This window comes from Lissotriton helveticus, chromosome 7 (genome assembly GCF_964261635.1).
Source record: "Lissotriton helveticus chromosome 7, aLisHel1.1, whole genome shotgun sequence".
NCBI classification, from domain to species: Eukaryota; Metazoa; Chordata; class Amphibia; order Caudata; family Salamandridae; genus Lissotriton; species Lissotriton helveticus.
The window spans coordinates 869,486,527-869,502,974 of record NC_136068.1 but is presented as its reverse complement, the minus strand read 5'-3'; the positions used below and the strand labels follow the sequence as shown (position 1 = coordinate 869,502,974).

The window sequence follows — 16,448 nt, the reverse complement described above, 5'->3', positions numbered from 1 at the left end:
TGGTGCCTCCCACAAGCACTATATTTCCAATAATGGTATGCTTGAAAAGGCAGCATGCTCATGAATGTATTGACACTGTCTCTCTCAATAAGCCGACCCATCTAGAAAACTGAGCCTAACCAATAACAAGGAGGTGTGTGAGAACCCTAAAAGCCAATCAGTGGGGAAGAGAAATCTCCAGAGGAGAAGCATTTAGAAAGCGGGCGTCTCTTTGTAGAAGAACTGCTTTCCTTTTATGTGAACAACACTTACTAAACCTAATTCCATATTTATTTCAAGTTGTTGCATTGTAAGAGACAGAAAAGAAAAAAAAAAATACTACACACTTAGAATTGGGCAAATATAGTTTTTATGTTGAGGGACATTGTAATAGTGCTCTATTTTGTATCCTGCTCAACCACAGTGGACAAACCGTGGTGAATATTAAACATGTAAAATCCTTGTCCTGTATATGATTCTTGTAATTTCTAACAAAATCTATAAAAATATAACACTACCAGTTTTTCAGGAGATGCAAACATGCATTTACTTGTTTATACAGGTCAATATTGACATAATATTGTTTAATGAAAAGAAAAATATGCTATCACCAAAAGCCCACAGTTTTATTTTATGGCCCTTCTTTAGCACACTATCAATTTAGCTAGACATACCACACGGCACAAGGTAATGTAATGTAAGTGAAGCACTTCCTAAGATTACTCGATAAGTTGTCAGTGTATTCATCTCAATACTGGGACTGCTCAGTAGGCAAAATAAGAGCATAAATATTGTTTAAGCCTCAGCAAACATTTGCTATTTTTTGGACACGCTTTATTCACTCCAGACTCTTTCTAACATGGATGCAATCTGGCAAGTAGCGGCTGCCACAATGATTGACGTGGTACCACAGGGAAGCCAGGGACAACCTTTTTGCACGCTCCAAGGGTAGGATCATCCCCGCTGCGAAAAGTGCAACTGTATATATGTGAACAGTTCTTTAGTGTGGCAAATTGATTTTCATAACTCTGATTTCTTTGTTATGCCGACGCAGAATCTCATGCTGAGAGTCACACTTTGGAGTAGCTTCAGAACCAAGTGCGATGGGAAACGTCAGGTTGAAAGAAAATACTTTTGGAGTTTTTTCCAAGGAAGAAAAACATGCGAAGCCTTTATCAAAATTGGGAGTTGCTCAAACCATTTTTGCAAGAGAAATATTATCTATCCTGTCTAACTTGTCCCAGTCAACACTTTGTGAAGATGGAAACAGGAAACTGCTCCCCCACCTCCTTCATCTAGGAGATCATCTCTCAGAACGTTAAAGAAGTATACCCCAGCATCCTTTTTCATTAGGTCATCAGCCTCCCCTGCTATAAAAGGCTCTAGTTATCCTCACTTATTCTGTACTTTTAGTCTCCACTCCATACAGATGACTTTGTTTATTTCACTGTAAGGGTGGCATGTAGGTCAATGTTGGTACTTGGTGCGATTGATATAGTTAATTCCCTTGATAACCCCAAGTCTGCTCTAAGTAAATTTCTGGGCAGAGCTCTGAGTCTCTGGTCTAATCTGCTGATGATTCTGCACTAGCATGGGACAAGAAATGTGGCATACTACAGCCTTGTTTTACTAGGTTTAGGACACCTCGCTCACCTTCGTTATAGAGTGTAGTGATTTTGTATTTCTGCCTGTCATCACCCTCATATGGGTGATATTTACAGGTCATAACAGTTTTTAGATAACTTGTTCAATCATCTTGAATTCCCATATCCAAAAGATGTCGGCCCCAATTAGAAGACATGATGAAAGAGAAGAGAAAAAAAGGATGCTTTAGCCTTTCCGAGGTTGAATCCAGGTCTATGTCTTTTCTTTATACAAGATAACCTGTGTGCGAAGGCGGTTCTGACCATCCAATCTGCCTAGATTTTTTGCTTTTCAATCACCTGGTTTTTGACTTATTACTGTTGGGGAGCCTTCTAACCGGGGACTCACCCACAGTAAATTCATGATAAAATGGACTGTACATGCTTAATGCCAGTATCCGCCTTGTGAGATAAGGCGCTGCATGCCAGCCAGAGTAAGGAGCACTGGGCTGGTTACATGTGGGCACATGTGTATGCACACATGTGAGGGCTGCATGCAAGAGACTCTGTTATGCGCAGCCCAAGAACTGTTCACAGGTAGCCTGGCGCAGATGGGACTATGCAAAGTTGGGAGGTGACCTGGAATAGGCTTTATAATGGGGGATACACATGTAGGGAAGGCAGTGTGCTTTACTGTCTTAAATGTAGTAACACTCAATTATATTTTAGTGGGAATGGCTGCCTTAGGGTGCAGATTGAGTTCCTTTAGGTCCACAAACTCCAGAGTGGCACCAATGTACACTGTAACCTGTGAGAAAAGATCAATTCTGTTAAGTCCAAAAGCATATCTGTGTAGCTTATGGGTCATTCAGAAATTCATTGTTAGAATTCGGGGTCTCTAGTTGGCATAGGTAGGTACTTGTGACAAATAGGGACCCTTGCCTCTAGTCAGGGTAAGGGGGATACACTCTTTAGATGACCCCTGCTCACCCCCTTGGTAGCTTGGCACGAGAAGACAGGCTTATCAAAGGCAATGTGTAAAGTATGTGTACCAACACTCACAGTAACACAGTGAAAACACCACAAATGGACTCCACACCAGTTTAGAACAATAGAAGTATTTAATCTAAACTAAACAAGACCAAAATAACAAAAATCCAACATACACAGTTCAAGAATATGGTTTCAAAAGAGTTCTTCAGTTTGCGGTAAAATAATCCACAGTTGTGTCACGTTTTAGCCAAAAGTACCTTTAGATGCGACAAATGTTCCAAGTAAAAGCTGCAGCGTTGAAAAACAAGCGATGCGTCACTCCAAAGACCCTGGGGGGGGGGGGGATGCGACAACCCCGCTGGACGCAGCGAGATGCAGATGGAGCTATTCAACCCAGGGATGGCCCACTCAGCCTCTGGGAGCCACCCAGCCCCTGTCACTCACAAAGCAGACAGTCAATTCACAAACAGGCTAAGGCACACAGAAAGGTCAGACAAGAGAATAACCACTTTCTAAAAGTACTGTTCTCAAACACAGGATTTAAAAACCACCTTTCCTAAAAGATGTGCTATTAAATTCTGAGTTTAGGGATACCAGACTTTTATGCCCTATCTTGCTCCTATGGGACGATATGCAGGTAACCACTGTACATAGTATTCCACATGATTGCCTATGGGCAAGATAGCATTACAATAGTGAAAAACGAAAATGGCTGTAATTCACTACCAGAGCATGTCACCTGCACTAGTACATGCTCTACCTTTCACATACACTGCACCCTGCCCAGGGGGGTACCTTAGGCCCTCCATAGGGGTGTCCAATGTGTACAGAAAGGGAAGGGTTAGGCCTGGTCAGTGGGGACACTGGCCAGATTGACATGGCAGTTCACAGACTGCACACAGGCACTGCGGTGGCAGGCCTGAGTCACCATTGCAGGGCTACTTATGTGGGTGGCACAATCAGTGCTGCAGGTCCACCAGTAGCATTTGGATCACCAGCCCTGGCACACTCAGTGCACTTTACTAGGGACTTCTTGGTAATACAAATATGCCAATCATGGATAACCAATTACACTTACAATGTACTCAGGGAGCACTTGCACATTGACACCGATCAGCAGTGACAAAGTGGCCAAAGCATCTAAACCAGCAAAAACAAAATCCAGAAAAGTGTCAAAAATCCAGGTGGTAGAGGCAAAAAGTCAGGGGAAACCACACCAAAGATGCCAAGTCTAACAGTCATGTTTCTGTGGCTCACCTCAGGATCAGAGCCCAGACCTTTTGTGACCCTGCTGGGCTTGAATATTTACTTTTTAACCAATTGCTGGAACAAAGGCCTCACCCCTCCTAGAAAGAAATTGACAGTGCTTAGGTCAACTCTCAAGGAGGAATGGAATGGGTGAAATTGCTCTAAATCAATCAGACTGCTATTATCCTGTGCCAGGGAGAGGGTCTGCTTTACAAAGGAAGGTCTCCTTTTCAAAGGAGGGAGTCCAGACCTCTGGAGCCAGAGCAGGGAGGGGGCTCCTTTGAAGATTTGCTGGGGGAAGGCCCTGGCAGTGATGTCAGTGAGGGGTGGAGCTAAGGCCCCCAGAGCACATGTGGCAAGTGACTCCTGGGTGTGGGCATCTTGAAGTATCCTAGATAAATGTGCAGGAAGGTTGAAAAAGGGGTGGAGAGGTGGTGTGGCACCTTAGGTTTGGCAAGCAGTGTGTCCTTGCTCGTACTTCCCACCGCCCTTAAAAGTTCTTTCGCGGAGGGAGAGCTCTCTTCAATGTGCTTTTGCAACACTGAGACTCGAGGTTGATGCCATGGACTAAGGACTATGTCTCTGATTGACCCCAGGACCAGTGGGGCACTCCCCAAGGACCAGAGAAGTTGGGCCCCCTGAGGGTCTGTTGGGGGAAAGACTGGGTTTCTGCGCAGTGAGGCCCAGAAGGAGAGTGAGGTGAAAGTCTGGCACAGGAAGCTAGTCAAACCAGCTCCCTTTAAAATTCGTAATCCTTGGAGGTCTGAAGAAAGTGCTCCAGGTGGCTAGGGCTCACCACCAGCAGCAAGAGGAGCCAAAGACCATCCAAATGGGCTCAACAGCACCCGAGATATACCCGTTAAAAGTTCAATGACCTTTGACCCCTGTTGCTGCGACAAAGCACATGGGACTTCGCCGCCCATTCCAGTTCGGCCTCTGTGGTGGGCCAGGTCCCCAGGGAGGTCCCCCAAGAAGAAAACTTGCTGGAAAGCACAATCACGCATCCCCACTGAAGAATAAGAAGACGGGGAGCTCTGTTGTGCCCCCATGAAGCTTCACAGGGCCCCAGTACCCCATCCCTGGGACCTGGCAAAGAACACAGGAAGCACTGTTGCCCCCTCCCCCACAAAGCTGCACGGGCCCAGGACCCCATCCCTAGGCACCAGCGAAGAGATGGAGGCAGGAAGTGCCATTACTCCCCACCGCAAGTCTGCCCAGAACCCCATCCCAGGGCTCCAGTGACACCAATTAGGAGGAAGAGCACCACTGCGCTACCCCATGTGGCCTGCTCCCCAGTGGCACAGCACACATCTGCCCGCTCGCATCTGCCTGCTGGAGCATGAAGGCAAGAGAAAAGTAACTGCTCCCGTGGCAGCATGCGAGTGCGCTGGCCATGGGGAGGCGGTGAGAGCAGCCGGGTGGGATCCCCAAGCTGCTCTCCAATGATGTGACTGCACGCAGAGCGCCCGAGTGGGTCCGAGCACCCTGAAAAGGAGTGGCACGAGGCCGCCAGAGAAGCCATCGTCACAGCTCTCCCCAGAGCAGTGGGAGAGCCACTGTTTACAAATTCACTTCAATCCAGAGGAGCGCCCCATAATGCCCTGAGAGTCTCATCGGTTTCACCTACTGTGAAAATTGGAAACCACTTGTTATTGTCTTGTGGTGGCCCCAGGAGAGCGGGGTCACCACCAGAAAGGAGTTAAAGTGTGAAGAAGCAGCAGAAAGGAGGGCAGCCTCCCCCCTTAATGATTAAAAAAAAAACATCCTCAGTTTAGGGTGACTACAAAAAGATAACCCTTCAAGGGTTTTGATGGTTTATCAAGCACTACCTATGCTGGGGACTTTTGTTCTATAACGCTGGAGTGATACGCTCTCTAGGGCCAAGGACTATGGCTACAGTGCTTGTGTCCTGAAATGGTGCAATGAGAGTATTTGTGTTGAGAGGCACCCTCTAGGGGGGAAAGGCGGTAATTGCACCCATGTGTAGTTACAAAACTGAAGTCCTTTTAGAGACTATGCTGAAAGTGCAGTACTTTTTATTTCTTCTGAAAGTGTTTATGCAAACATCCTCTAGGGGCGAAGGAGTATATTTACACAGATTTAATTATAAATGTGATTAAATTGTGTTATTCAAGTAGACAGTTATGATGATCCTACAGTACTCCAGTAAAGCTTTATTTAAATAATGCGACTTATAGCCACTCGTGATTAAAGTGCATGCTTTATTGACAATATTAGGTGCCCTCAGTCACGTTTATATGTAATCAGTGCATCTGTTCCTATGGTGAAATGCTTGTTGAAATAATGAGGTGGACAGCCCCTCACTTTGGTGCCAGTATTAAGTGCTCTTACTCCAAGTTATGTTCAGTCCATTGCATTTAGGGACAAAATAATGTTTAGGCATGTGAGTTGTGGTACTAGACCCCGCTCTTTAGGGAGGGGTAAGCATGTTTACAAAATGTCATCCAAAGGTAATTCCATCAGCTTGTGTACATTTGTAAATTGCTGCATAGTATTGAGAAGTGTGTGGGAAATAAATGTACTTTTTTCCATTTTCTGAAGAAAAACACAGACTGGACAATTATTTATTGATTGTTATTATTGTGTATCTGTGAATGGTGATTACCAGCCCACACCACCTCACTTGAGTAGGCCTTGGACTGCTCTGCAACGTTACCCTATGAGAGTCAAGTGCTAAAATGTGGTGTTTGATTCCCACTGGAGGACAAAGGTGGACCTATTACTTCTGCAGGCCACACAACTAATGACCTGTTTTCCAACAACCTGCAAGCCAACATGTCTACAGACAACTTTTTTTGACGGGTCATGAGGTTGAGAGCCGCCTTCCCCTACACATTTTATCACCAATTTGCTGCTTCCTAACAGCCTTCATGGCATGAATATGACAGATCAGGGTTCCCACAATATTTGCTTAGAGGCTGACTTCTCTATCCTTAAGGCAAATATGGCTTACCAATTCATATTCAGTGACCTCATCAGGTGGACAGTAGAACACGATTTAGCCAGAATGTGCTGCTCTTTTGCCCAGCCTCACCAAAATGTGACCACTGATTGTGATTCTGTTGTTGTTAGATGAGGGTGCTGTGTTCCCAGTTCCCTAGGAATAAGGACAAATTAGGATTGCTTGAGTTTTTTTCCAATCTAAAAGTCAGGCAGCTACTTCAGACCACTATTTATTTTGAAAGAGGTAAATATTCCCCCCATCAAGGCATTCATCCAGGAGTTGATCATCCCATCCCATTGCATGGTTGAGGGGACTCTATGATTTTACTGGTACTGACAAATGTATACCTCCTTGACCCTGTGCAGGCTCTTGCTTGTGGTGGCAACAATCAATTACTGGTCTCTGTGATTCATTTCTGCTCATCAACTACAGTCCAGGTCTTAATCAAGGTACTATCCCTGACAGTGACTTTTATGCCAGCGGTGATGTTGTAATGATTTCCCTTTCTGGACAATTGTCTAATGGGGGCATATTCCTTATCAAATGCAGAAGCTTGTGCTCATCAAATATGAACAACTTTCAGACCTTTGAATTTGTTATCAACAAGATAAAATGTCCAACATCAGGCTCCACTGGAACAATTTCCGATTAACCGCAGATTCTATTTTAGTCCATTTTAAAATACCATTTTAAACTAAAACAAATACTGAAATTCAGTGGCGTGCAGGCTCAGTAGCACTACTGTCAACCACATATTGAGTGGAACCTGTGTCACGTTTATCTCATGGTAAACCTTGGTAAACCTTGAAATATTGGTGCACTCCCTTAGGCTCACGTTACTGCACTATAGTTCCGTGAGCTTCCTGATTAAATACACCAAGTAAAAGGAGCACTTTTTACCCAATCACCATGAAAGAAACTGACATCAAACGAACCTATGAAGTAATTGTCTCTACATATCTTTGTGTATGTTTGTTTTTTGTTTCTCTTTCAGGTTGTTACTGGGTGCCGAACACTTTTCAAGTACACTACCCACAACAGGTTTTAATAATTTATTTTTTCCTGTTTTGTTTTCTTTTCACAGTACGACCGCCAGGTTAGGGTGAGCCTTAGCGCTCTCATACCACCGGGGTCTTCACACTGGTCCTGATGAATGCCTAGCAACTTGCATCCAGAAAAGCAGAAACATGTTGACCGTTTATAGCGTGGCTTAGCTGAAACATCCATCCAGCTCCTCATCCGCCCACTTGCCACTTTTTAACCATGCTAGATTGATCTACGAATAAAATAAAAAATTCAGACACAAACTAGTCACTTTTAAATCACATCACGTTCTCACCCACACACAAAATAACCAGCTCCGCAGTAAATCTGGCGTCGAAGCACATCGGGAAGGTATTTGATCTTCCTGGTGGGGCCCAATAATGAAGCATGACACCAACCAGGTCGGTGAGTGAGGGCTTTCTAAAAGAATCCACTGTGTTTCTTCCCAACCTGCTCTTTTCTTTAAGAAAAGTGCACTCTTTTGTTGTTTTGATTATCCTTTTTACATTAGAAATATAAATTGCATATATATGATACCGTTCCTGTGAAAAAATGCTGGACTTGAAATTAGAAATCTTAGTGTGAAACACCTCTGCAGACTGCAGGCACATCGGAGAGACCACAGCTGTTCATGCTGGTGATGGCACAGAGCAGGAGGGACGGACTAAGTATGCAAGCCAACCATTTTATGCGTTCCTCTTCCGATCACAGCACTTTCCCGTGATTGCCTAGACTGGCAATCACATAAAAGAACATTTTATTGGCCACAAAACGGATCCCTTAATTAAACTTTTATTACATCCTTCAAAGCATGACATAGATAGCACATTTCTTTCCCAGGTAATGCAAAATTTCATCAAAATGCATGTGAATTGCTCTATAGTTATTTATGGTTGCATATATTACTTACTTTTAAAGAAGCTTTTGGCACAGATTTAATTAGCACAAGAGCACATCCACAAAACTTCTAATAATTACCAAGACACATTGCACGCAAATAGTTTAGATGACATTTAGTCAGCACAGCACTTGGGGATCGAGTGTTTTATGTAAATGCACAATTTTTATGTATGTTACATAATGTTATCAAAATTGGGATCTCTTTCAGGTGTGCACCCAGAATATCGATCCGAGAATATCTATGGGACACAATATTGAGGACAAAATATTGAAAAGCAATATCGACAAGTACGTAAGTCTAGATTTTCTATACCTAACTCCACTTACACATACCTACGTGGTACATATAACTTCAATGTACGTAGGTGTGGAGTTAAGAATAGTACATCTATACTTACCTAAATGTATTTACCTTTTGATATCTTGCCTTCCGATATTCTTGTAACACGGTACTCTGGAGGAGGGATATTCAGTATGACATCCTCTACTTTAATGGACCTCTTGAGATATACTCTCAAAGATGTGTCTTTTCTTAAGGTGAGGTCCTTAGGTAGCTTGGTGACTTACGTTTGAACTAACATTCAGACATATGAGCATATCAACACAAAGTCTTCAAATACATGTTCATAGGAAGAATAAAATACAAGATGTTAAGAAATGGACTTTGTAGAGCGGAAGTCTGTAATATGTAATTCAGCATTACAAAATAGTATTGCATTTAAAGAGGTACAGGTGACAAAAGTAAGGTGCATAGCTGGAATGGAGTGGCTACTGTGGTTATAAAATATCTGTACTTGCAATATTCCAAGTGTTATATCTGGTCATGTCTGGTGTACCACATGACTCCTGGCCACTTGCCTCTGCAGCCTATCCACACGCTTACACCCCATCGCACGCATGTATTGGGGCTGCCCAGCTCCCGGCATGTTTTACCTCACTATCAGCAATGGGGGCCTTTTCAGGGGTTGGATTGAGTGCACAGGATGATCACACCCATCTCACAAGCCAAGATGGTGCCCGCCTCCACACTACTTTTCACATTTATGATTGACGATGGCACTATGGTTCTCATGCCAGCATAATACGTTAAATAAGTATCTTCATCACCTACGGTGCCTCCTGTCCTAAAAATAGGATGGTTCTCTGAAGGTCTGCCTGGTGGTATAATTGTATGGATGCCGTTATTTCTGTAGGTCGTTATATAGGGGTTCCACACAGCTGTTTTTCTGTGGGCACAGTGTATGCAGGCCCGTCCGCACAGGTCTATTTAGCTGTGCATGGGCACGTGCGCCGTCTAGTTGCCTCTTAATGAAAGCACTGCACAAAAGTCAAGGCTATTTATTGGGTTTTTTCAGCGCAGTTCTTTCCATCCACCAGCCCCGCACTTTCTTTAGGTTGTAGCGCGGTTTGTTCAAATGTCAGGTGAAGCACCGCGTCCGGGGGCTGCTCTCTGTAAATCTTTCAGGGCACACGCTCTCTGAGCATCCGTCGGAGCGTGTACTGTTTTCTGTGAATCCTCCAGAGCGCACCCCGAATGCTCTCTATTTAAAGCCACTGCTGCCACGCGCTGCCTCTCCTGCCCGAGACATTTTGTCCAAATGTCAGGCGAGGCCCTGCATCCATTCCAGGTACTATTTTCTGCAGACCTTTTTAGAGAACGCCCTTTCAAGCGTCTGTTGACAGAGGGGTTTGCACAAAGGGTGGCGCTCTGTGTGGGGCCGCGGGTAGTAGGCACCGCAGTGCCAGCTGCAGCTCAACAGAGCTCCCACCAGGAAGCGTGCTGAGGGTCCCCAACTGGGAGATTACAAAACACAGCAGAGCCAATCAACTCCAATTATTAAGCTGTCATTGTTAGTTGATTGGCATCTGTTTTTCTTCCTGACATAAAACATCAGCCTTACGGGCTTCTGTTGTAAGGGAGCCGTCAATGATAGTGTAGTGCTTTTGTTTCCTTTATTATGTTATCATTCACAACTCCCTTCTTCTTCCTTCTCTCCCTGGTACCTGTGCTTTACAGAGATAATGAGATGATTGTTTTTGTTCAAAACTCCACAGTACACACGTGTCTGGAAGGCACTCCTGCCTCAAAGTGCAAGGCTTACACTCAAACCGGAAGTCAGAGTGGAACTAGGAAGAGCGGAATTCTATTGTTTGCTCGTTCTAAGTCTAGACCGCTTATTATAGTGTCTTACTTGTACTTGAGTGTGTTTTCTCTGCTTTTTTGCCTTGCTATTTTTTCTACCTTTGTTTAGGGAACACTATCATCATTTGTTTGTGTGGTTGCCTAATGCTCAAACTCCCTTTGACAACCGGAGGTGTCATGGGCTCATTTTCATTTTATTAGCTTTTTCTTTTCAAAGGTATCTTCTTAGAGGAATGACTCCATTCCCCCGTTCTGCAAAAAGTGATTATTGACTTTAATATGATATCCTGGTTGGATTAATCACAGCTGGACTTGTGACCCAACTTGTGATGGTTAGAGCTTGATAGCAGGAGCTGTCTAGCCAAGTAGTGAAGCGATGGGATCTTTCAAGTCTGTATCTTAGGGACCGCCCTGCTGAAAGATACCTGTAGCCACATTTCCTCTGTGACCTCACTCAGACGCGCCCATTAGTCCTCACTTCATCATGGGCCTTGGTTCCTATGAAGCAGCAGCAGAGCAACGTTACCGGGACTCTGGAATTAACCACCAGGAAACCGTCAGCCCTCATAGTTGTAGTATATAAGTTGCAAATATTACGCAGAGCTTCTCCACAGCCATAGTTCTAGAAATGCTAGGAGAGACTGTGGAAATCTGAAATACTAGGCTATGGATAAGCCACAACTGTCCCCTAACTCATCAAGAGAACGTAAAAAAGGCCAAGGTCCAGCGCCTAGCCGTGCTTTAAAAATCCTGATTGATTGGTTGATTGAAGGTCAAAGAGCAATGGCTGCCTGACACAAAATCACAAACCATTTAGTAGAGGAAAGACCGCCACTCCACCATCAACACACACACTCAGTGCCATGCCGCTTCCTACAGGTACCAACCCTGTTCCTCCTTGTGATCCAATATTACGAGCAAGGATGGAGCCCAACACGCACTGCGCTGTTCAGTCCATCAGGCGCATAAGTAAGACCACGCACATGCGAGGTCCTCTGTGCACGGGACAATAGGATTGGCTAGGCTGCTACCAAGAGATGTCTCTATACCTGTGAAACACACAGACCAGAGTGCCCCTGGTCAACAATCTCATGTACTTTGGCAATTATAAATTCTGAATAATATGTGGATATTGACTTCTGCTGGTCCGAATGTCTTTGAGCCCTGTGTCTCAGAGAAGAGTGTCAGGACGGGAAATGCCTCAAAAGGGTCTGTTCTTTGCTGCTGGTGTGAGAATTTCAATGATAGGGCCTGGTAAGAAGGCCTGGAGTGTGTTTGTGGGGTGAGTGCCTAATCGGCTCCCAAGGTTACATGCTTCATTTGCAGGCCCGGACTGGCCGTTGCGGGCACCGGGCAATCCCCCGGTGCGCCGCAAGGGTGGGGGCATAGGTGCAAACTCGGCCCTGTAACACAATCGGCCGAAAACTGTCCCCGGCAAAGAGCTCGGTTGCACCCCCAGGGGCTGGCCGAGCACTTTGCCAGGGCCGGTTTTGATTCTCTGTCCGGCCCTGTTCATTTGTCTGCTGCTGCTGCTACCATAGGATAAGAGGGAGGCCTGCAGTAGTTATACGACAGTCTGGTTGTCTCTTGACATGTGATTCTCAGTGGATTGCTGCTGAAACGGCCTTAGATGTCTGTTATTGATATGAAAGGTTGAGAGATGCGCATCTGAGGTCTGACTCTCGAATCGTGGCTGCTCTTTAGGAGCGATTGAGAAGGCTAGGTGGGTTTAGAGGGTCTCGATGGACTGCTGTACGGGGGTCCCTGCTGCTTATTGGACACTCTCACCGCCATACTGCTAATTAGAAAGATACTGAGACCTGAAGCTCTCATGAGATGTGTGGGTCTGAGCAGCTGGTTACTGATAGCTGGACAGAAGCGGCCATTTAATTATATCTTGGCCTCGTATTATGCCATATGACCTTTGACCTTGTGTAGAGGACCTTCTCAGATAACTAAGTGTGACTTAAAAATTACGTCTATAAATCACGGAACGAACACTCTTGTAATAAACGGTTTCCAGAAGTGGACAATTGCACACACATTTTTTTTAATTGTAAGCTGACATCATGACGCACGCTCCTGCAGCACGTTTAGCCTGACGCTCAATCACTGCAGGTGCCAATCAAGGGGATAATGGCGAGTTAATAGCGGTAACCCGGGAGGTAATATGGATTTTCTTGAAAGGATGACTATATTTATCTGAGATTGCATTACATCATTTATAATGCATGATGTTATTCATATTCTGTGAATTAGTCTTACGGTGTTGTAATTAGTTCTGCTTCTGCTTCCTTATCAGGAAAGGCAATGTTTCAACTGCAATTGAAATTCACTGCCCTCTCCATCATGGCATTCCGAATATTGATGCGCAAATGTGTATTATTTGTTGAATGTTTTTAATTGCCTTTTAGAGGACTTAATTGGATTTAGTTTTCCTGGCTTCGAAAGTTAAGATTTGTTGGCCTTCCCTATGATGAACACATTAATAAATGCTACGTGGCAGTGTCCACTGGTGCTAAATTAGTAGTTATTTGATAAATAAATAAACCATATTTATTGCTATGTGGGAACGGAACAAATGCCTTAAACCCAGACGCGCACGCACAGTTGTCATTACAAAAAGGAGCGCCAATTAAGCTAAAGGTGGCTTAGCCATTAGATTTCAAGGCCGAGCCCAGGAGAGATGGCCGCTTGTGTCTGTTTCAGATTAAATTGGAACCCCGCTGATGGAACAAGGGCCCAAATTAATTAGTGCTTGTACATGTAATTGACATTTGGAGTGGAGCAAGGAAGGGGCGTGAAAGGTCAGCCTGAAAACACTGCTAAGTATGGGAAGAAAAAGTTGAGATCAGTTAAGGAGTAAATATGAGCTTTGGAAACCAAATAACTGGTTTGACCTGGATTTTATTTGGACAAATTGCCTGCCACTTCTCAGACCGCTCCGAGGCTCGAGCTCTCTGTTGATTTCCTCATTCTTTATTTAAGCCTTTGATGTCGCTCTCCCCGTGGCAGATGATGTCACAATAGTCTATCATTAACTAATTACTTTAAACGACGATAAAAAAAGAGCCCCCAAAGTGTTTTGCGAAAATGTGAAATGCACACCACCTGCAATCACTTGGGCAGTCAATCAAACAGGGTTTAAAAAGCATACCTGATAGGGTATCTAGGCGTTTGCATGGCTCCCGGAAGTGAGGATTTGCTAGCTTCCCAGCTTAGGTCACTTACAAAAGTGAATGATTCCACTTGCATAGCAGATCAAAATTATACTAGGCCCTGGTTGTTGACCATTGAGTCACCCAAAAAAATTAAAAGAAGGCGAGGGTAAGAAGTGCTTAGAATTGTGAGAGGATGGGTCTTAATCTATGAGAGAGGGGCCTTACATGTCAGGCCAGCCTGGCTTGGAAGGAGAGGCCTGGTACCTCGGCTCTAATGGGAATACCATCCTACAACTTCCAAGAAAGTGGCTCAATGGTTAGAGCGGCAGACCCGGATGCAGAGGTCTGGCCCGGGACCAGGGTTCAATTCCCGCCTCGGCGGCTCTTGGACTCAAACTCCCTGGACCTGATAATTCTCGCCTCGGTGCCTAGTCTAATCATGGGTCCCACTCTGTGACTCTGGGCAATAGCTTGCTTAATCTCCACAACGGCCCCAGCAGCGCTTGGATGCCTGGCTTCACCTTGGGGGTGCCCAGGAGTGGACATTTCACATGGAAGTCCATGGAACAGGATGGGAATAACCTCTATCTGAAAGGATCTTCCAATTTCCAAGTGGTTCCTGGTATCTAAATTATTTTTCCCTAGAATCAGAAGACAGTTGCGATAGTCAGAAAGATATTGAGGGATAAGAGACATTGTATGAAAGCAATGTATTCCTCATAACTAGTATAATCTCTTGATTATATTTTCTAAAATGCCAAAATGATGACTATTACATTGAGCTTTACAGCTTGTAGGCTACAGCAATTGTAGTATATTTATAGGAACAATGAGCTTCTTTTAGCTTCCTCTTGAAAATAATTCGGTTTTATAATTTACTACCTGATATTTAGTCAATTTACTATTAAATACATTGTTTGCCCTACAAATTTCCATGTTTTTCGTATGCTAAATGCAACTACTAACAGTACTGAATTTGAGTCGGTGGTTGCAGGTAGGGTTCACCAGCACTCATTATTGGGCACCAACACATATTTTTCCTCACAGAACATTGACCAAGAGCAAGGGAGGGAAAACAAACGCGAAGGAAAGGAGGAGGAAGAAAATGATGGAAAAAATATAAAAGTGAGATAAAGAGACAGGTAGTGGCTGGTAATGGATTAAAGATGAAAATGGTGGATTCAAGTCTAAACATTTGGCATGCTGATGTTTAATAGCATTGGCCATTGGCCTATGAGCAGAGCTTTGAGCACCAGCTCTCATTCTTTTACAAATTAATCATTTACTATCAATGTTACAATCTGAATACAAACTAGTCACACAGGAAGTATTTTTTCGAGACTTAAATTTGTGAATTAGGATTTAGCAAATGTACCCAAACTTTGCATGCTCCTTCGAAAAGAGTGGTACAATCAGCAGCCAGATTCAATCACTTTTGCTAGGTGTTATCACATCTTTTCTGGCTTCCATTACCAGTCTGTGTCAATGTAATGTAGCATATTACGCCTATGAATAGGGTCACTAGACATATGTGCAATGGAAGACCAAATTATGCGGGCAGGCTTACTAAATTATATGGCAAAAATAAGCAAATTATGTGGCATCATGCATCAAATTTTGAGGAAGTATTATTTTGCTATATTGCTGGGAGTACTTGTCCTGTGAAGGTGGCTATAGAGGCAATGACCTCCAGGGTTTACTGGTCCTCAATTGTGACAAATGAGATTATTTACCACAGGCACATTGGGATCCCTGTATAATTGTCACCCAAAATTGAAAACCAAGCCCCCCACTCCAGCAATTTACTCTCTAGCTTCATGGCAGAGCAATCAAGGGCTCCCTCGGGTAAGTGTTTTAGGTTGGGATGTGGCCTGGGTGTCATCAGAGGGAGCGAGGATATTGTGCTCAGCTAATGCATTTGAAAGGCCATTTTCTCTAGCTCATAATCAATGTTTGTGTTTTACTGTCCATTTACTTCCTTATCTACTTGCCTTTTCTCACCCTTGCTCTTTTCATTTTATCCTATCAGCAACTTAGCATATGAAAAGGTATCTACATGAACCTTCATATTATGACAGTGTATATACTTGCACTCTTTATGATTTTTCAGTTCTGCGTCTTTACCGGTTGTCGCATGCGGGATAATCTTTGGATAGAGTAAATAAGTCTGATGGTAATTAATACGATCACTGGCTCTACACACAGTTATTCCTTAGGTCAAACATATGTTGCTTTTAGTGTTCATCAAATAAATAATATAAACAACACAACACATTCTTGCATGTTGGTCTCTTCTACTTCCTCTATGCTGGATGCTACATGGATCGTCCCTTTTCCGTTATTTGTTGTTTGACATTGCCTTTTCATTTGTGACATGTGCCAAGTACTGAATGTATTTTTCCCTGTTTCTTTTCTTTGTTTTCAGTTGCCCC

At 44.0% G+C, this 16,448-nt stretch overlaps 2 protein-coding genes across 2 annotated transcripts in view; one reads left to right on the top strand and one right to left on the bottom strand.

Moving 5' to 3' along the window:
- The window catches only part of TENM2 (teneurin transmembrane protein 2), a 1,287,822-nt gene that overhangs the window by 548,300 nt on the left and 723,074 nt on the right, over positions 1-16,448 (top strand). The window lies entirely within an intron of this gene.
- The window catches only part of LOC144767122 (uncharacterized), a 33,759-nt gene continuing 25,289 nt past the window's right edge, over positions 7,979-16,448 (bottom strand). The window contains exon 3 of the mRNA XM_078650721.1: positions 7,979-8,044. Within this exon, the coding sequence (XP_078506847.1) occupies positions 7,979-8,044 (66 nt within the window). The remainder of the gene's footprint in view (positions 8,045-16,448) is intronic.